The 21,850-nt window shown below is 38.6% G+C and overlaps 1 protein-coding gene across 1 annotated transcript in view; it reads left to right on the forward strand.

Annotated features, from left to right (window-relative positions):
- Positions 1–21,850, forward strand: part of MOXD1 (monooxygenase DBH like 1) — an 82,571-nt gene that overhangs the window by 7,471 nt on the left and 53,250 nt on the right. Inside the window, exons 2-4 of the mRNA XM_060030528.2 lie at positions 17,586–17,732; positions 19,369–19,536; positions 19,666–19,749. Coding sequence (XP_059886511.2) covers positions 17,586–17,732; positions 19,369–19,536; positions 19,666–19,749 — 399 coding nt within the window. The remainder of the gene's footprint in view (positions 1–17,585; positions 17,733–19,368; positions 19,537–19,665; positions 19,750–21,850) is intronic.

Raw genomic sequence — 21,850 nt, forward strand, 5'->3', positions numbered from 1 at the left:
CGGGTATATGCTCAGGAGTGGGATTGCTGGATCATATGGTAGCTCTATTTTTAGTTGTTTAAGGATCCTCCGTACTGTTCTCCATAATGGCTGCACCAACTTACATCCCCACCAGCAGTGTAGGAGGGTTCCCTTTTCTCCACACCCTCTCCAGCATTCGTTATTTGTAGACGTTTTAACGATGGCCATTCTGACGGGTGTGAGGTGGTAGCTCATTGTAGTTTTGATTTGCATTTCTCTAGGAATTAGCGACGTTGAGCATCTTTTCACGTGCCTGTTGGCCATCTGTATGTCTTCTTTGGAGAAATGTCTATTTAGGTCTTCTGCCCATTTTTTGATTGGGATGTTTGTTTTGTTGTTGGTGGCAGTATGATAAAAATTGAGCTGTAACCCAAGTGAACTCTTTGGGGTCCTCAAAAAAATGTTCAGATTGTACAGGGGTCCCGAGATGGAAATGCCGGCATGTCACTGGTGTCTGTCAGTCAGGCAAGGGATGCGTGATGAGCCGAGTGGCTCATCCAGTGAAAGTGCCCCATGCACAGTTCAATTCAACCTCTTTTTCCCCTATTGTTATTTTTTTCCTTTGTGTGGGTTCCCGGGAGTGGAGTTTCCAGATTAAGAAGCAAAAAGGCTTTGGAAGCTCCCCACTCCAACTTATAATTACATATTTAAACATTTTAAAATTTTATTTTAATTTTTTTCTGGCCATGCTGCAGAGCTTATGGGATCTTAGTTCCCCAATCAGGGATTGAACCCGGGCCCTCAGCAGTGAAAGCACCGAGTCCTAACCACTGGACCGCCAGGGAATTCCCTAAACATTTTTTTTAAACTGTGGTAAATTATATGTAACATAAAATTTACTGTCTTAACCATTTTTAATCGTATCTTCCCAAACTGAAACTCTGTCCCCATTAACCACTCAGCCCCCCATCCCCCTCCCCAGCCCCAGGCAACCACGAACCCATGCTCTGTGTCTGTGGATCTGCCAGTTCTGGACATTTCCCATCAATGGAATCACACACTCTGTGTCTGGCTTCTCTCACTGAGCATCGTGTTCTCAGGGTCCATCCATGTGGTAGCAAGGGTCAGGGCTTCACCCTTTTCGTGGCTGAGGGACGTCCCCGTGTGTGGAGGGACACGGTGTGTTTCTCCATCATCTGGTGGTGGACACTCAGGCTGTTTCCACCTACTGTGCTGCTGTGCACACACACGTACAGGTTCGCTTTGGAAGTTTGTAGGTTTGTGTTGCTAAGCCCCTTCCCCTGGCTGGTCCCCACTGGCACGCTCTTCAGCAAAACTGCCTCATCGGTCCCGGGTCCCGAGGATGATCCTGTTGCTGAACGAGAGGGAAGGGCTGCATGTGTTTGGGTTCCTGCAGGTTCTTTCCCTTCTGCTCCTGCTGACCATTTACTCTTCCAGGGCCACGGCGGTGAAGACTAGGTCCTCGGCGGGTGCCCCCCGCACGTCTTCCAGGATCTGCTCCACCGTGGGGGGCGCCAGGCGGGTGGGCAGCACCACGCGCTTCTTGGCCTTGGGGCCCATCCCTGGCGGCAAGACTTCAGCCACAACCGAGGCCCAGTGGCCACTAGTACAGAACTTTTAAACACAGAATATTTCTCCAGGAAACCTCTTCCCAATCTATGTCTTTTTAACTTGTTAAATTTTAAAATAGACTGGGAAAAAAAAGCTTCACATTAGGACAACATACAGCACACACATAAGCAGAGAATTCTACAAAAATAAAAATAACTTCAAATATATCACTTTTTGTTAACTGTAAAAATGGAATTATATATGAGTGCTGTGCAAATGATGTATAGACCAAATTTAATTTACTGCTGAGGTCTTTTGTCGTCATCGAATGTAGCCAAAAATTATGAGAAAATTTTTAAACAATGTTTGCTTTTACAAGTTAAATGTTGATGTTTTGGGCATTTACTTGCTGCTCGTAAGAGCTCAGAGTTCAGTTGATTCCCCTTAAATTTCCTAAACCACCCCCGCCCCAATTTTACGGTTAAGAAACTGGGCCTTAGGTACCTATTAAATGACTTGTTGGAGACCATGCAGATCAGTAGCCTGGATTCATTTCCTCTTAGTCCTGGTTTGGTGGTCTTTCTTCTCCTACAAGCAACTGGTAGCTTACATAAAAACATACTCACAGTTTTCTTCCTCAATAGTGAAAAACATGTTAATAGAATGCATTTTTAAAAAGTGATAAAATCATAGTATCTCTCTCACTACTTTTGTTGTACTATGAATGTCATAGATACACATTTCTGTGATGTGATTTTTCATTCATCGAGTTCTTGGGTTGTTCTTTGGCTGTGTAGGGTCTTAGTTGCGGCATGCGGGGTCTTCGTGGAGGTGTGTGGGATCTTTCGTTGTGGTAGCGGGCTTCCCTCTAGTTGTGACGTGCGGGTTTTCTCTTCTCTAGTTGTGGCGCACAGGCTCCAGGGTGCGTGGGCTCTGTAGTTGGTGGCACGTGGGCTCTAGTTGAGGTGCACGGGCTTCGTTGGCCCGCAGCGTGTGGGATATTAGTTCCCTGACCAGGGATGGAACCCTTGTCCCCTGCACTGGAAGGCGGATTCTTTACCACTGGACCACCAGGGAAGTCCCTCGTGGAGCTCTTAATATATGCCATACATTATGATAAGTCCTTAAAGTGTGTTATCTCATGTAATTCTCACAATAGCCCTATAAGGTCAATATCTTATTTCTCCCATTTTGTAGATGTATAAGCCTGAGGCTCCAGGCCACACAGCATGAGAATCATTTGGGACTTGCATATGACTGTTTTAGTAAAGTACTCACCCATAGGCAGAGAATGTTAGAATGTTCATTCATTCACTTGACCAATATTTATGGAAGTTTTATTGAACAGTTCTAGATGCTGGGGATATAGCATTTAGTGGGAGGAAATCAGTGGTATCAGGGGGCTCACATTTTGATGAGGGATAAACAAATAAACAAGCAACAAAAATATCAGAAAGTGGTAACTGCTGTGCAGAGAATTAAAATAGGGTGATGTGATAAGGAACAACAGTGGGGCTGTTTTAGACTGGGATGCTTAGAATCAAAACACGAAGGAAAACAAATATCCCAAGTTTAAAGGTTGTCTTTCAAGATTAACCATAGTGTTTACAATTCAAAATATCATATACTATGAAGAAGATTATCTGGCATGGGCATCAAAGGACTCAGTAGACCTTGAATAAAGGAGACTGCCTACCTGGAGGAAATATAATTAACGTGTCTGAACCGCATGAGCTCTCTTTTCTATTTCTGTGGCATTGTTACACAGATGTTTAGTAAGCTCAACTAGAGTCTTTCAGGCTTTGATCTAGAGACTCGGTGATTTGATTTTATTTTATTTTTTTTTTGTGGTACGCGGGCCTCTTACTGCCGTGGCCTCTCCCGTTGCGGAGCACAGGCTCCGGACGTGCAGACTCAGCGGCCATGGCTCACGGGCCCAGCCGCTCCGCGGCATGTGGGATCCTCCCGGACCGGGGCATGAACCCGTGTCCCCTGCATTGGCAGGCGGACTCTCAACCACTGCGTCACCAGGGAAGCCCAGACTCCGTGATTTTATAGGAGTTTCTTTCTTAATACCAGGTATGAATGTTTTTCTCTTATACTCTGTGTTCTTTCTCGTCTTCAATAATATGAGAGAGCTAAAGGACTTTGAGAAGCTAGAGCAACAAAACCACATGTGTCTGGGGAAGATTTCCATCTTTCAGGCAATTTTTAGACTAAAACTTGGAAGTCTCAGTTTCTTAGATACAACTAAATTGCTACCATTTTTCCCCCTGCAAACTTCATGCACAGAAACCCACTCATACAAGGAAGTTCTTGGTAGATGAAACCATGTAGAAGCAAGACCTCTGGTACTTTGGACATCCAGATCCCTTTGGGCAGGGCCGAGGTGGATCTGTGCTACGGTGGATTGGAATCCAGCGGTGAGCAGGCAGGGCTCATGGAAGACTGAGAACTGGGAAAGATGCTTCCTTCATCAGAAATTCCCAAATTTGCGCATTAGAATCACCAGGGCATCTTTTAAAACTTTCACCATCCAGGCAACCCCCATCCCTCCTTAATACCCATTAAATCACAATCTCTGTGGGGTGGTGGACACAGGCATTAATATATTTTAAAGTTTCTTAATTGACTCTGTGAAGGCAATTCTGAAATGTGCAGACGAGTTCGGGAACTACTGACCTTATGTGGTTAGGCTCTTTGATCAGAATCGGGTGACTCCTGTGTGGTCCACCTATAGAAGCTTGGAAGGTTCCAGGCACCGGGCATGGGGACGCATAGCAGGATTCTGGACAAAGCAATTCAGAGTGACCACTTGATGTTTGAAGCAAGGGCAAACATATGCTTAGATAGGTAAGATTATTTTGTAAAGTAGAAAAATAAAGTGGGTTTTTCTAGAATTGAAACACTTCTGAAATGTTCAACAGATTTGGTGATACTTCTAAGTATTTTCTCGAAAGTACATGCTGAAACGAGAGCAGCAATGGAAGAACTGTGGGTAGTGGTGTATTTTAAAACATGCTGAGCCAGAAATTTCCCTCCTCCTCATAGCCCTCTACCGTTCCTACACACCTTTTGTCAGTCGGTACTAGCTGCTGTATTTCTAAGCAACAGGAATATCTGCCCACACAGAGTCTAAAATTCATAAGTTATATATGGCCACAGGGCATTAAAGGAATATTAATAAATGAAAGTCTTAGATAATTTCTCAGCCTGTTCAAGAGGCGTGTTCTGCTCTAAAATCTTTTTTTAGAATTACCAGTGACAAAATGGACTCCCTTTGTATTTGGAAAAATTCTGAAGTGTCTTTCTAGTTACGTAAATATTCTTTTCCTTCCCTCCTTCATTTTCCAAGGTTGCTAATAAGAAGTGAAATGCCCTAAAGCTATAGTTGCAGTAGGGAGAGGAGAAAAGAAGCAGCAGTGGTGGGTGATTAGTGTTTTATTAGGGTGGGGATGCAACATTTACAGGTGGATGAGTATGGCCGTGCTGCCACGGTCTTCCTGAGGGACCAGGAAAGAGTCCATGTGCCTGGCGGGTCCTCAAGAAATACCTGCTGAGCAGCTAAAAGCAGGAAGCCCTGCTCTGAATCCCAGCACTGCTCGCTACTTACTCCTTGTGTGGCCCTTGGCAAACTCCTTAACATCTCTAAAGTGACAGTTCCCTTTATGAAGAAGGGAATTATATCTAACGCATGGGGCTTTTGTGAGGATTAAATGAAATAGGCATGTAAAGCTCTTAGCAGAGTATGTGGCACATTAAAAGTACTCAATAAATACAAGGTATTATTATAATGAGTCGCTCAGTGAAATATCAGAATTGTCAGATGATTACATGGAGAGAAACGTCCCAGATTTTCAACTTGGGGAAAAATGTCTACTGAAGGAGTAGATGGGGGAGATTCATAGTAATTTTTTTTTTTTTTTGTGGTACACGGGCCTCTCACTGTTGTGGCCTCTCCCGTTGCGGAGCACAGGCTCCGGACGCGCAGGCTCAGCGGCCATGGCTCACGGGCCCAGCCGCTCCGCGGCACGTAGGATCCTCCCGGACCGGGGCACGAACCCGTGTCCCCTGCATCGGCAGGCGGACTCTCAACCACTGCGCCACCAGGGAAGCCCGATAGTAATTTTTGAGGAAATTCAAGGACAAACTTTAAGCAACTGGTTTGTGAATGCTTGGCCCTAAGCAATTGGTTTGTGACTAGAGGTCAGCATGGTTTCAATAAACACAAGTTATACTCACAAGACTGCATTTGCTTTTGCATTTGGTTTGCTGAACCAACCTGTAGTTGTGGTAATAAATCAATGGTGTGTCTGAATGATTCTAAAGTAATTGGCAGGTCTCTTAGGATGTCACAACATGTTGATAACAGACTGCCTACATTAGTCCACAGAATAAGGACTCAAAAGATAGTGATATATGGGGAGGGGGAAGGGTGAGCTGTGACAGGGCGAGAGAGAGGCATGGACATATATACACTACCAAACGTAAGGTAGATAGCTAGTGGGAAGCAGCCGCATGACACAGGGATATCGGCTTGGTGCTTTGTAACCTCCTGGAGGGGTGGGATAGGGAGGGTGGGAGGGAGGGAGACACAAGAGGGAAGAGATATGGGAACATATGTATATGTATAACTGATTCACTTTGTTATAAAGCAGAAACTAACACACCATTGTAAAGTAATTATACCCCAATAAAGATGTTTAAAAAATTAATTTAAAAATTCAACTACAAAAAAAAAAGAAAAAGACAGACCTACTAGAGAATGGACTTGAGGATATGGGGAGGGGGAAGGGTGAGCTGTGACAGGGCGAGAGAGAGGCATGGACATATATACACTACCAAACATAGGGTAGATAGGTAGTGGGAAGCAGCCGCATGGCACAGGGATATCGGCTCGGTGCTTTGTGACCGCCTGGAGGGGTGGGATAGGGAGGGTGGGAGGGAAGGAGACGCAAGAGGGAAGAGATATGGGAACATATGTATATGTATAACTGATTCACTTGGTTATAAAGCAGAAACTAACACACCATTGTAAAGCAGTTATACTCCAATAAAGTTGTAAAAAAAAAAGGATAGTGGTATATTAAAATAACGGAAGGAAGCTAAAAGTTAAAAATTCACTGAGAATACAAATAAAGTTAAACGCTTGGTTTAAAGATTAGTTGTGTATGTACAAAATGTGTAAAATTGGACTTAATTGGAATTCATATGAAAAAGGTCTAAATATTAGTTCTTCTTAAGCTCAAAAGATGTGCTTGTTGAACACAAATATGCAATATTAGCCTATAAACTCTACGTTTACATCAAGGGAAGTAATACTGACACTGTAATCTGTACTAGGCTAACTGTAACAGAAGATACCTTCTTGAATAACTTCTTTAAAGGATGTGTGGGTGAACTGGATCATTCTAAAGGAGAAGTCCAAGGATGATTGAAATCTCTGGAAATTGGGGTACTTGAGTAATGGGAGACCACTGGCAATGTTTGCTTGGAAAAAGAACAATTAGAAAAGACATGATCATTGCCCGTGAAATAGTGGACAGTCTTCCTCAAGAAATATGGATCAGATGCTACCTATTAGGTTCCAGAAGGAAGAAAAAAGACCCAATTAGTATACTCTATTTTAGGTTAGTGTAAGAAATACATTTCTGACCATCAGAGGTGTTAAAATTGAATGAGTTGCCTTGTGAGATTGTAAACTCATGAGCTTTGTCACTGGAGATATTGAATACTGTGTGATCCTCTCTTAAAAACATTTTTGAGAGAAATCCTCTCGATAGGAGCTAGGATTAGGTATCCTTCAGGCTGTCTTCCAACTTGAGTGTGATGCTGAAAAGAAATTTACTCCACAATCTTGCTTTTAGGTTATTCTAGAAATTAACAGAAGAGAAGACATTAGCAACTATGAAACTGTCTATGTTGTTTTTTAACCTGCCTCAAGAAGGTCTGCTGTCTCTGCGGATAGCTATGCATTGAATCTTTACATTAGTTGTGAGAGTATTTCATTTCTTTCCCTACTATATATTTCAGTATATTTGAATTATATTAGTGAATATATGTTAATCATATATAGTGAATATGTATTAATTTTGAAACCGAAAAAATGAAAAAAAGAATGTCTTATGACGTATATGCTCAAAAGAATTTGGAGGGCTTCAGGAGCCTTTATATTCAAGACTGAATAAAAGTTGGTAAGTTTCGGAAGCTTGGTTGATGCATTTTTTTGATCTAAGAGCAGTCTACATATTCTCTGCCTCCTGACCTTCTCACCTGGATGTCTAGGTAGCATCTTAAATCTGCTTCTTCCCCAGCCTTCCCCATCTCAGTAAACGGCACCTCTGGGTACCTCCGGTCAAAAATTAGGGGTCATCCTTGTTTCTTCTCCTTCCTTCTTCCCACATATAAAACCCACCTCTTCAGATTCTATTGACTCTTCCTCCAAACTAAATCTAAAACCTGCGCACATCCCTTCAGTTTTACTACTACCACTCAAGCTTGAACCCCTGGGACCACTGTGTGACTCCTGTCTTCTGATCATGGCTCTTCGTTTTTCTTCTTTTCATTCTCCACACGGTAGCCACAGTAATACACACACACACACACACACACACGTATATATATATTTTCATATCAGCAGAATATGTCACTTTCTGCTTCAAGCTCAAATAACTTCTATATAAGTTTAGTATTAAATCTGAACTCCCTATACTGACCCATAAGGCGTTCACAGCATCTGGGGCCTCATGTGATCTCTGTTGACCTCATTTTTCTGTTCCGGGCACTACAGTTCAGTCACCCTGGTTTTTATTTGCTTCACCAAACTGGATAAACCTCGCCTTGCCCCCTTCTAGGTCCTTTCCAATAGCTGCCCTCTCTTCCTGGACCTACTTCCTCCTCACTTTCCATGGCTGGCTCCTAGCTGTAGTTTATTTCTCAAAGTAAGTTTGTGTCTCAGTGGTGACTTTTCTGATCCCTCAACCCAAAGCCTTTCGAATCTGTGTCTAGAATCTCTGTTTTATTTTCCTATAAGCACTTATCAAAATATTTTTGGTTATATTGTTATTTAAGTTTAAAAAATTGCTTATCCTGCAACTCCACTATCAGTTTGATTATAATAAGGACTTTGTCTTATACTGTCTATACTGTACAATCGTGTGCTCTCAGCCCTACATCAGGAATGAGGAATAGTAATGCAATGAAATATGTGTTGGAAAAAGGAGAGGAAGAAGGAAGGGAGGAAGGGACAGAGGAGGGAAGGCAGGAAGGAAGTGGCCTTCTCTTCAAAATTTATTCCTTTCATAAACTGGTCATGGAAAATTAAGAGAAGTCATCTAAATTTTTTTAAAAATTAAAGTGGTGGAATACGGTGAAAGTAAAGTAACATCTTATGTCAATGGTAAGATTTGGAATTGTTTTTTCCATTGAAGCCTATTGTTAGAGATCGAGTCAAAGTTTTCATTTTACACTTTATCTGATAATTCTGTAATTATCGCAAAGTCTTAAATGACCTATATGAAAACTAAAATGAGATGATTGGCTGTGGGAGAAAATTCAGGATGTGTATTTCCAGAAGGTGGCACTTAAAGGATGGATTGCTCAGGTGGGCCCCTCATGGAACGCAAGCCAATAGGGCGCACATTTAGGCGTTCTGGCAGCATTTAACAGATGCCTTCTTAGAGCTAGAGAGTTTCAGTTTTATCTGAAGTGGTTTCTGGAAGGCAAGCCCCTTCTGTTTTGACATTCCTCTCAAATTCCCAAGATTAGCGAAGAAATAACATTAAAATCAGCTTATACTGAAATCTGAAGATTATGTTTATATAGTTTGTTTATACGGTTTTATGGTTTTTTAGGATCAAGGATTCTCTTGAACACAAAAATATCTATTATTATACTATCGGTATTATTAAACTACCATAACACTGATTATAGAAATGGATATTACAAACAGGAATGTTGGAAGTAACAAGGCTTTTGTGATTTAGAAAAAGAAAAACTACAAGCACCTGTTGAAGAAAATGATGACGGATGGTAACATTTTTCTCAAGGGTCCCTCTGCAGCTGTGCTTACATTCAGTTCCCCAGGCTGAACCGGGGTTTATTCATATCTTTTATTACACCCATAAAGAGTTTTCACTTCATCCTGTTTAACACAGCACCGGTCAAAGCTCTTTTCTGTTAACAGAGATTTTATTCAAGAGAGGAAAAAAAAGACTGACAATGAGTGAGAACCAGTTTCACATCTGTGTAATCATGTTTTTTAACGAGAGGTCATAGCAATCTTGTGGATTATCAAAGCTAGTGTTTTTGGTTTGTTATCTTAGTCTGAAGGTGGCAGTCCGTACTCTGGCTACCATGCGAAATGCTAATGCCAACTTCTGCTGATGCTGTCTTTACTATTGCCACACAGCGTTTTGAAACCTCAGTAATACACTTTATCATTTATTTCAAAGCATAACATGTTCAAAAGGAAAAATATCCTGTGAGAATATGCTTCAGAAGTAATATTTTATTTATTTTGAATTTTATTTAGTTATTTATTTATTTATACAGCAGGTTCTTATTAGTTATCCATTTTATACACATCAGTGTATACATGTCAATCCCAATCTCCTGGTTCATCCCACCACCACCACCACCCCAACTTTCCCCCTGGTGTCCATCATTTGTTCTCTACATCTGTGTCTCTATTTCTGCTTTGCAAACCGGTTCATCTAGAAGTAATATTTTTATGACACAACTGCAGGTTAATTTTATTACCAGAGTCTAATTATCAACTCAATTTTCAAAGGTAAAAGCTAATATTTTATCTTTAAAAAGTATAAACAAGGTTAATACATGATTAATATAATAATCCGCAATAAAAACAAAAAATGATACCTCAATGACAATTCATATTGAAGCTGACATTTATGCAGATATTTGAGTTAGAATATGATTGAAATCCACATAAAACCATTTATCTAGGGAAATGTTACTTCACATTTCACTTCATAGAACATTAAAAATGAAGAAGTACAAAGAAGAATGACTTCTGCATACCAGCTTTTATATTTACACAATTAAAACATCTACATATTTTTATTCTTAAATACTTACAAAATCTCTATAGGATCATGATTCTCTGAATCCTCCTCAACCCTCTTGCCCTCATAAAGTCAATTTTTAATGATACTTAATCGGAACCTACTTTTATTTATCAGCATTTTATGTTACATTTATAATTTATAAATATATTTAATACATATACAATGAGATTTTTATAATGGCTGTTATTTTTATAATGAGACCATGACAATGAGAGTACCCTGTGATCAATATTTCTATTTTTTTAATTTTTATTTATTTATTTATTTATTTATTTTGCGGTACGCGGGCCTCTCACTGTTGTGGCCTCTCCCATTGCGGAGCACAGGCTCCGGACGCGCAGGCTCAGTGGCCATGGCTCACGGGCCCAGCCGCTCCGCGGCATGTGGGATCTTCCCGGACCGGGGCATGAACCCGTATCCCCTGCATCGGCAGGCGGACTCTCAACCACTGCGCCACCAGGGAAGCCCTCTATTTTTATTTTATAAGTCCTGGAATATCAAACACTACAGCAAGGTGGCTGAGGAATGGCCTTCACCACGGATGTACAGTGAAGCTGCATCTGGCCCCACTTGCTAAATGGGATGTGGAGTGGGAGAGAGGGGCACCATTTTGTTCGAATTCTAAAGGTGAAAATCTGATAGTAAAACTGATCTGGAAAATTTCCTTAAATAGCCCATAAGTGCTATACTGTATGGTTTTGTGAATATAAATTTCTAGGTGATGTTATCAGTATTCAAATTCTTAATTGGTCAATGTTTTGCTGTTAATTTCATTCTCCATTTTTTTTTTCCCCTAGAAGATGATAGTAACAAAATAAGTATTCCATTTAATTATCCCCTTGTATAACATTTATGTCTTTGTCAGACTGTCAGGAAACCCTTAAACTTGCTAAATATACTTTTTTTTGGTTTGGCCAATCCGCAGGATAAATTCTCAAGATTGTTCTCTGAGTGACTCGCTTTATTTTCCTCCTTCCTTCTTCCTTTTTTCCTCCCTCCCGTCTCTCCTTCCTCCCAGGGAGAATAATTGAATGATAAGAAATTTGAGACCCAGATTTTTTTTGCCTTTTTCTCTCCTCTTGCCTCATTTAATTGTGCTTTTAAGGTTTGCCAATATGCCATTTCTTACGGTATAATATTGACACCATCAGTCCTGTGTTTGATTATAGTTCATGTATCTTCTTAATACAGGCTGAAGGAAGAAAGTAGGTGCTACTGTGGGATATTTTGCTCCCACCAAGTTAAACTGTTCCTTTACCACAAAGATGTGAATATCGGAGGATAGGTTATGGGTCCTTATCTTTTAGTTTCAAGATTATCCCTGCATTTAGATTTAGCAAAAGGAAAGGCAGGATTCTTCTTTCAAAATTGCACATATTTAATGAGGCTCTGAATATGCAAGTCCCTCCATTAGGCACTGAGGATATAAATTAACATCAGAAAACATTCTAAAATAGGGTTTCCCTTTCTCAGATATGTTTTTTAAAAAAATTTCTTTAAAATAGGTAGGGAATACCATCCTAGTGTAAAAGGATTTCAAAGAGCTGTGGCATGTATAAACTCTTTTGCTAAATGTTGATGTCAGTTTCGTAAGATTCATGTCCATTTAGGGGCTAAAAGGTCATAACAGCGTTCCCAAATTTCAGTGCCAGATGTGTCTGCATCACACGTCATGCAGACCCAAACTCATTCTAGCATCTGGTTAAACACTTCCACACCAGGTCTTAACCATATGTAAATATAATTGAGAGCAAATGGGAAAATAATCTATTTTTCCCTTTTTTTGTTCCATTTACAATGTAAACAACTTTTCTAAAGGTATAAATTTATAACTGGATTAACAGGACTTGCTGTCTATTTCTAGGCAATTACCACTGGTTGAGAAGATAATGTTGTGTGTAGAATATATTGCATGCAACACGGGAATGGAAATAGAGGAATAAAAATTCAGAGAGGGAATGATCACTTCCAGTTGGAATGCTCAAAGAAAACTTCGTAGAGGAGAGAGAATCATGAGTCTTGGAGAGAAGGAAGCATTTCAGTGGAGTTGTTTCAGTGGGTGGAGGTAGTGGAGTGGATATCTCAGTGGGGTGAAGAGAGTGGGGAGATAAAGAGGAAGAATGAACAAAAGCAAAGGGCTTGAAAAAGATAGATTATTTGAGGGGAATAATAAATAGATAATAGAGATCATGTGGTGAGATTTTTTTTTAAGTCTTTATTGAATTTGTTACAATATATCTTCTGTTTTTGGTTTTTTGGCCACAAGGCATATGGGATCTTAGCTCCCCAACCAGGGATCGAACCTGCATCCCCTGCATTGGAAGGTGAGGTCTTAACCACTGGACCACCAGGGAAGTCCCATGTAATGAGATTAATGATAGACACTCTGGAAAACCAGGTTAGGCTAAATTCTAGAGAAACTTGAATCTAAATTATAGAACTTTTCACTCTATACTGTTGAATAAAATGTAATGACACGTTGAGAGTGATTTTCAAGGAAGACCTTGACAAAAGTATGAGATGATAGAATCTGAACTGAGATAGGAGAAGCTGAATGGAGCAGAAGTAAAAGCTGGTTATTTTTTTAAAGGAGGAACTGATAGGAGCAGAGATTATCTGTGGAGGTGTGAGTAGTAAATGAAGAAGTTAATAAAACTGTGGTTTTGAATTTGGATGGTTGGGAGAATAGCAGTACCAGGAAATAAAAATCCTTATAGATAAAGGGTGAATACAATTTTGGATACATTGCACGTGAAAAGACGGTAAGACTTCCAAGTGAGGGTATCCAATGGACTTTTTGGGTATGTAATCCTGAATAAAGGTGATGATGGGAAACTCCTGGAGTAGATGAGATTCCCAAAGGATGAAAGATGAAGACAGTGTAGTATAATGTCAAGGACAGAAGTTCCATGACTGTAATTAGGGAATGGGAATAACAGACAAACTGTTACAGGCGGACAACCAACGATGGAACCTTCTGGAAGTGGGGAGTAGGGCCATCCTTGCCTTATTTCCAGGACTTACTTGTTCCCAAACTTAGTGGGGAAGAATTCAGCCTTTCATTGTTAAGTGTAATATTAGCTATAGGTTTTTATAGATTCCTTTTATAAGGTTAAGGAAGTACCTTCTGTTGCTAGTTTACTGACAGATTTTGCCATGAATAAATGTTTTAAATGGATTTTTTGAGATGATTGTATGATTTTTTTCCTTTTTAGACTTTAGTATAATGAATTGCATTGATTGATTTTCTAAATCAACTGTGCATGGTCATAATATCTTTATTTCTTTTTTTTTTTTAACATTATTGGGTTCTATTTGCTACTACGTATTTTTAAGAAAATTTGCAGTTAGGCCCATGAGAGATATTGATCTTTTTTGTAGTGTCTTTGATTTTGGTATCAGATTAATGCTGGCATCAAAAAATGAGTTAGGAAGTATTCCCTCCTCTTTTATCTTCTGGAAGTTTGTGAAGAATTGATATTACCTCTTCCTTAAATATTTGGTGAAATTCCAAGTGAAAACACTTTGACTTAGAATTCTCTTTGTAGGAAGATTTTTACCCATAGGGAGACTATAGGGCTATTCAAAGTATCTGTTTCACTAAGTTTTGCTGGTTTGTGTCCTTCCGGTATTTTGCCCATTTCTCATCTAATTTATTCAAGCTTTTTACATCAAAGTGTGCATAAAATTGTTAACCTCTTAATGTTTGTAGGATCTGTTGTAATATTTCTTGTTCATTTCAACTACATCTATTTGTTTTCTGCTGGTCCCATTTAGTCTTTGTTTTATATTTCTCTTTTCCTGCCTTATTTTTTTAATTTATTTTTTTTAACATCTTTATTGGGGTATAATTGCTTTACAATGGTGTGTTAGTTTCTGCTTTATAACAAAGTGAATCAGTTATACATGTACATATGTTCCCCTATCTCTTCCCTCTTGCGTCTCCCTCCCTCCCACCCTCCCTATCCCACCCCTCCAGGCAGTCACAAAGCACCGAGCTGATCTCCCTGTGCTATGCGGCTGCTTCCCACTAGCTATCTACCTTACGTTTGGTAGTGTATATATGTCCATGCCTCTCTCTCGCTTTGTCACAGCTCACCCTTACCCCTCCCCATATCCTCAAGTCCATTCTCTAGTAGGTCTGTGTCTTTATTCCTGTCTTACCCCTAGGTTCTTCATGACATTTTTTTTTCTTAAATTCCATATATATGTGTTAGCATACAGTATTTGTCTTTCTCTTTCTGACTTACTTCACTCTGTATGACAGACTCTAGGTCTATCCACCTCATTACAAATAGCTCAATTTCATTTCTTTTTATGGCTGAGTAATATTCCATTGTATATATGTGCCACATCTTCTTTATTCATTCATCCGATGATGGGCACTTAGGTTGTCTCCATCTCTGGGCTATTGTAAATAGAGCTGCAATGACCATTTTGGTACATGACTCTTTTTGAATTATTCCTGCCTTATTTTAGATTGATTTTTTAATGATTCCATTAAGTAATATTATTTATACTAGAAAGAAGGCAAGATGTGAGCTGTCATGTATCATAACTGAAATTCTCTCATGTATCAATTTTCTGAATATTGAAGACTCAGTGGTTTACATGAGGCAGATGAGCTCAAGGGATTTTCAGTAAGTCCTGAATGAAGTTTCTCCTGCTTTGTCATAGCTAAGTTATCTGAAAAGCCAGAAAAAGTGGAATAGCTGAAAGGAATTGGTTTTGGTGAGTGGAAATAAAACAAATGGAAAATTGGCAAGCCAGCTGGATATTTTGTGGGACTAAGGTTTTGGAAACATATTTGCAAGACTGGGATAATTATTCTACTCTTTGAACTGATTACATTTTGTACTGTATTCCTTCTGTTTGCAAAAACTGTGACTACTTGAATCACGTAATGAAATGTGAGCTTGGTGTAAAGCCACAGTCAGTTTATCTAAATCCCTCGTTGTCCACAGGCATTGTTATTTCATTTACATACTGAAATCTATGTGATCAAAAGTGGGAAAACCATAGTATCATAGGAATATTTCATTTGAATTGCTTCCACAATTACAGCTGGTTCTCAGGAAAAAATGTTGGACAAACCCTGACTTCAGCAGTAGAAGAAGTAACATTTTATGTGAAAAAAACTTGATAAGATGATTTTGTAGCCAGAAAAATAGAAACTAACCCGTCCTTTTCCAGCAGTGGCCACTATGATGTAGAACAGTAAAGAAGGATAACCTAGGATCTGACTGCCTCGGTTTCAATACTGGCTTTACCACTTACCAACTGTGTGACCCTGGGCAAGATGCTAACCTCTTTGTGCTTCATTTTATCTCATACACTTGATCTGAAGATTAAATGAGTTAATACGTGTAACATGATTAAACTATAGAATGTACACAGTAAGTTGTAGTTGTTACCAGAGTGAAAGAGGTTAGTTAGGCTCTGTGCATTACTGATAATGTGGGGTCTGAACAGTATCTAGATCTGGTACCCTGGGTATCAAATTTACACACACTTGATAGCTAATTTAAAAAGGTGCTAGGAGGGAATTCTCTGGTGGTCCAGCGGTTAGGATTCTGCGCTTCCACTGCAGGGGGCACGGGTATGATCTCTGGTTGGGGAACTAAGATCCCGCATGCCGCACGGCCAAAAAGAAGAAAATAGATGCTAGGAATAGAAATGCCAAATACCGTCCATTTGAGTATGACAGTTATAGACAATTTAAGGTTCTTCTCTTGTACGCTGTATTTTCTCTGTCAAGCATGCAATCGTTTCTTCAAATGTTAATTTTAGTGTTAGAAAAACTAATTATAATTATGTTTCAACATGTTTATTCTAAATCAAGTCTTTGTGATCATCAAAAATAAAATATCCTTATGTACTGAAAAACCAGTATAATTACGGCAAATTTCGTGTCTTCTGTTAGTGATAAAAATTAACAACGTGATTTTTATAACTCTAAACATAGAAAGCTAATGGTAAAAAGCATGGAGAATATTTTCGGGAAAAACCAAACTCTAATTGCAGAAGAGGGAAGGAGACTGGCATTGAATGAGCTCTAACCATGGTTGGCAGTTTTTTCCCTCATATACTATTTCACTTATTTATCTTTCAAAATCCACAAAATAAGTATGTGTCATCTCAATTTTATTAATGTTAGAACAGAAGTTCAGAGTTTGACTTCAACAATTCATCAAGACATTTCAGAGTAGAGCTGTGGGTCAGATCCTAGTCATTTGATCTCAAAGCCCACGCCCTCTCCATTGCATCTGTCTGCCTCCCAGAAGTGGTCTTACACCACTGAACAAGCTTAGTATGAAAATTATAGCTGAACCACCAAAACAAAACGTCCCTAGCTTTTCAATATCTTATAATTCAACTAGTGTCATTTCTTTCCATATTTTCCCATTGCATTTCATTTTAATAAACATATGCCATTGAAACTCCTACTAAAACAACCTATAATCTCAGGATGGGTCTCCTTGCTTTTAGGAGTGCAGAAGGGAAGCACCACAAGGTATAACAGTGGAAAAATGCTGACCCTGGCCCTGGTCCTGGTGTTGCCATGAACTAGTTATTTCATTTGGAGCAAGCCATTTCACAGTGTTGAAGTTCTTTTCATTTGCTGAATGAGGAAAAAGTACTCAGCAATTGTGAATATTCATTCATTCCATCTCTTTCAATGCTCTGTGATACTATAAATCCATTACTGCCTTTTCCTGAAGGGCCAGAAGTTCAAAATACGGACCAGTTTCCTAGGGAACTGTCCCTAGTCCCAACTATGGAGTATCCCATACTCCAGCCCCTTGGAAATTCCCAGGACTTAAAAAATGACTATAAATACAGGGTTTTGTAATAAGCAAACTGAGAATTAATTTTTAAGGTGATATATGTATACTCTTAATCTAAATTATTTTCACCCTGAATTTAGGACATCCTAATTTTTCTTTTTCATATTTTCCACAGGATTATTTCACAAATGCAAATAGAGAATTGAAAAAAGATGTTCAGCAAGATTACCACCTAGAATATGCCATGGAAAATAGTACACACACAATAATTGAATTTACCAGAGAACTGCATACATGTGACATAAATGACAAGAGTATAACGGTAAGGAGTCTATCAGTGAATGCAGGCATGAATAGAGTGTACATTTGCAATTGGGAAACACTTTACAGAATAAAAAGAAACAAATATTTTAAAATAACCGTTAACAGCAAAGTCACATAGTCTTTGGAATATTTTTGTATTCTCTTTAGAAGCCACAAAAAAACCTAAGACTATAAATTTCAATGAAGGCAATTTTTATGTGAATCTAAAATTTTGAAGAGCTGTTTAAAGTGTGTGAGATTTTTACCTATAAAAGGTTTTAGCTTCTTTATAAAGTTTTAAAATAGGTAATAGATAAAGGTCAGAAAAATTGTATTACACAAGAGAGAATTATGATACTGAGTATTAGGCTGTAATTCATCTGAATTGTAACTGATTCATTTTTGTAAATTTCTAAAGTCAAGATGAATAGTAGACTGTTGAAAATTGCCTGTCAACATATTATACAAGATTTCTTATTGTCAGACATCATGCAAAAATTAACATCTTTGTGCATATGCAAATTAGGTATTTAGAGGATCTAAAATTCATGTGGTACTTTGAAGGTTTCCATGAATTTCTTGAATCAATTTCATTTTGTATAGACCAACAAAATTATCGTTTTTATTTGCTAAGTCAAAGCTTTAAAAATGGGAATGTAAAAATCTGAAGCAAATTTGATTAACATTCAGCATAAAGGGTAAAAGAGGAAGAAAAAAAACACATGCAAAGACATGGGCCACTTTTTTATGTAATATACAGTGCAATTATACTTTAATTGGAGTAACAATTATAGTTGTTTGACTTAAGAAAGAATATAGCTTTTAAAATAAATAGCTTTTGTTTTATTATTTATTTTCAGAGTTCTTATTACAAAGATCTGGCAAAGTCATCTTTATCTGTGGGGGCACTGAACTGTTTATACCCCAGCAAACCCTCCCCACTGCCCCGCTGCCCTTTGGGCAATCTCTCATTTACTAAATGGAAACCGATTTCACTTGACAGTGCTTTCCCTAGTTGGGATACCCCAGTCCCTAGGAAATTCCCAGGATTCATAAAATGACCATAGATAGATTCTAGGATAATAAACAAACCTAAAATCAGAAGTTCCTGCTGTATTTCCACTTTCTGTAAATACATACATGTGAGTGGGCTAGTGTCTGGGAAAAATCTATTGTGAAAATAAAAATCCTGACCTGGGAAGTCATTTTAATTTTCATTTTATTTATTTGTTTTCCCTAAAATGTTCCATTGCATAAAAATAGGTTGTAATTTTCCCAAACCCCTGCTGTTTAACAAGAGTATTTGCTTGGTAACTACTAGTTTGATAGTTTGGAGGTTTAGCGTGACAATGATTTACCGTTGCCGTAAGCATGAACGCATAACTACTAAATCAGTTGTCCTTCATTCTATTTTGGAACGCATAATCTTGTATGGGGGAGATGATTTCTTCCAAAAAGGAACTCATCTACTTGGATTGTTAATGACTTAATCAGATTTACACAGTTCATGTGAGAGACCATATTGATAACTCCAAATGTCATTATTCTCTTTTTTGAGCTTCTGTATCCTGCTTTGAATAGAGTTCTTTAAACTCAATTCAATGGTAAGGAAAGTGCTCTCATGAGACATAATCATGCCGCTGTCTGATCACTAGGAGAGCACGGTGAGGGTGATCTGGGCCTACCACCACGAAGATGTGGGAGAAGCAGGTCCTAAGTACCACGAATCCAGTCGTGGTACCAAGAGTCTGCGGTTATTGAATCCTGAGAAAACCAATGTGTTGTCTACAGCCGTACCATACTTTGACCTGGTAAATCAGGACGTAAGTATTTTTTCAGGTTTTTATGGTTCTAGGGGTGGGTTTATTGAAAATGTTTTATTGTTTTATTGTTTTTAATAGAATGTCAAGAGAATGTGACTTTTGTCCCCCTCTCCTTTTTTTTGAAGACAGGTTCCCATCCCAAACAAAGGTACAACATATTGGTGCCAAATGTTTAAGATTCCTGTGCTCCAGGAAAAGCATCATGTAGTAAAGGTATGTGACTCACTCACAGGCTAAACTTAGTTCATATGAACAGAGGAGAAATTGTTGTTCTTAAAACGAAAATAATATCAAATTTATAGAAGTGATTTTCAGTTATTTAAAAGTTACCTAGAGAACAAGGAACTGGCTTATCTGACCCACACACTGTCCTAAAAGTCACTGAATTTAGTGAGAAACTCGGATTGTAGCTAGTATTTTGTGTTTTGTCTCCTAATTTTATATGTTTAAAGGTTAAAGTTTTGGGATGCATTTGTACACCTCTGGTTATTTCGTAGGCAACAATTCAACATTTGGAATGATTGGAATTGCAATTTAAAATCATATATTTATGTATCAATAAATTCTATCTGGGAAGTTCACATTCCCCAATATTGTTTGAGAGTATCTGCTTCATTGAAAATACTGGATATTGTCATAAAAATAACTGTTACAGTATATTTTTGAAAACAGGAAAACAAGAAAATTGTAGTGAATTTCTACAGAGTTGTAAAACACAGAATGGGGAATAAATAAAGCCTAATTTGCCGGTGGCATCTAATTCCCTCCCACCTCCTCTAGGGAGAGGTCTCCCAAATCTTTTGCGTCTAGTTAGTGACTGAACAAGTATTTTTAAAAATTTACAAGTCCTTGGCTCTGTGCTAGGAATTGTTTGGGCAGTTCCACGGAGGCTGAATACATGTTTCATGCTTTCAAAGAACCTACAGTGAGATTGTAGAAAAAGTGACCAAGACACAAGAAAGAATAAGATAGAATTAAATAGTGCACACAAAATACTGCAGACATTCAGAAGGCCAGACATTGCCGACTTTTTGTCCTCCCCCAGACTATGTAATGAAGTAGTGTGGACGTGAGAAAGGGAGAAACTTCTAGATTCTGAAATCTAGAGGGAAATATGAGGGTTCAAATAGCAAGTTGGCTCTTTAACTATGTGGTCTCAGATAAGTCACTCTGGGGTAGCGCTGCAGGCCCCATTTCCTCATCTGTAAAAGAGGGTTATTCGTCCCACTTTTCCTACCAACCTCAAACCATTCTGGCAAAGATGGAAACACTGAGCACATTCTATAAAGTGATTTAAATGTGTTAATTTCTAATGTATTTCTCCAGTGGCACAGATCTGCCTTTTGTTTACAGAATGATTCATAACTACTTAGAGAAGCAAGAGGGGTAGGTTGAGGTAATGTTTATTGAATTAATAAGTAGTCCTAAATATTTGTAGGTTATTTTTACAATCAGAAGACTTACCAACAGTGTGACCTCCATGCAATGTTAGTTTCTATTTCTTGCGTGTGAAAGGGGAATGCAAATTCTATTCTTACATACTTAATATAGTGCCTGAGTCCTTCCCTTAAACCAATGAAAAGTCTTTCTCAGAAAAGAGAATGGTATATTTATACATACTGTGTGTCATACATTACTATGTGTCATTTGCAGTAAATTTAACTGGAACCTGGCTTAAGGGTCAAATGTAAAACTATAGGTTAAGCAAATGTTTCACAAACCAGGTCCTTGATTCATTTTTCAGCAAATGTTAATTGACAGGATGTAAAGTCCTTAACCACTTACATGAATGCATTTTTATTCTTGTTTTTATTAATGCTAATAATTAAGTTGAATGAAATAAAAACAGTTGTCTACACTTAAGGGATGGCAGTATATGTTCTGACCCTCTATGTAGGGTATTTGCTTAGTACCTCATCCAAGAAGTCTTAGCTAGCTTTCCCGTCACAAGCATATCATAGTAAAACTCAGATATGTGTGCATCTATTATCTAAGGGTGTGCTTTGAATTAAGTACTTTCGGGTTCACATTGCTGTCTTCATAGGTATCAAGAGGGATCTCAGTGACTGGAAAGGCTTTGGAGCAGTTTTTTTTGTTTTGTTTTGCTTTGGGTTTTTTTGCAGTGGTTGGAGATCTGTAAGATGACAAAAATTCTTTACCCTGAACAAGAGGGGATTTGAGGGAGGGGCGGCAGGTTGGAGAGCAAGGCTTATACAGACTTTCGTTGTTTCAGGGCAGAGGGTTGGTAGCTAAAATTTTAAACTCTTATTACTCATGAATACCACTTATAGACCAGATTCCTGAGCTTGTTGGT

The sequence above is a fragment of the Delphinus delphis genome, chromosome 14 (assembly GCF_949987515.2).
Source record: "Delphinus delphis chromosome 14, mDelDel1.2, whole genome shotgun sequence".
Taxonomy (NCBI): Eukaryota; Metazoa; Chordata; class Mammalia; order Artiodactyla; family Delphinidae; genus Delphinus; species Delphinus delphis.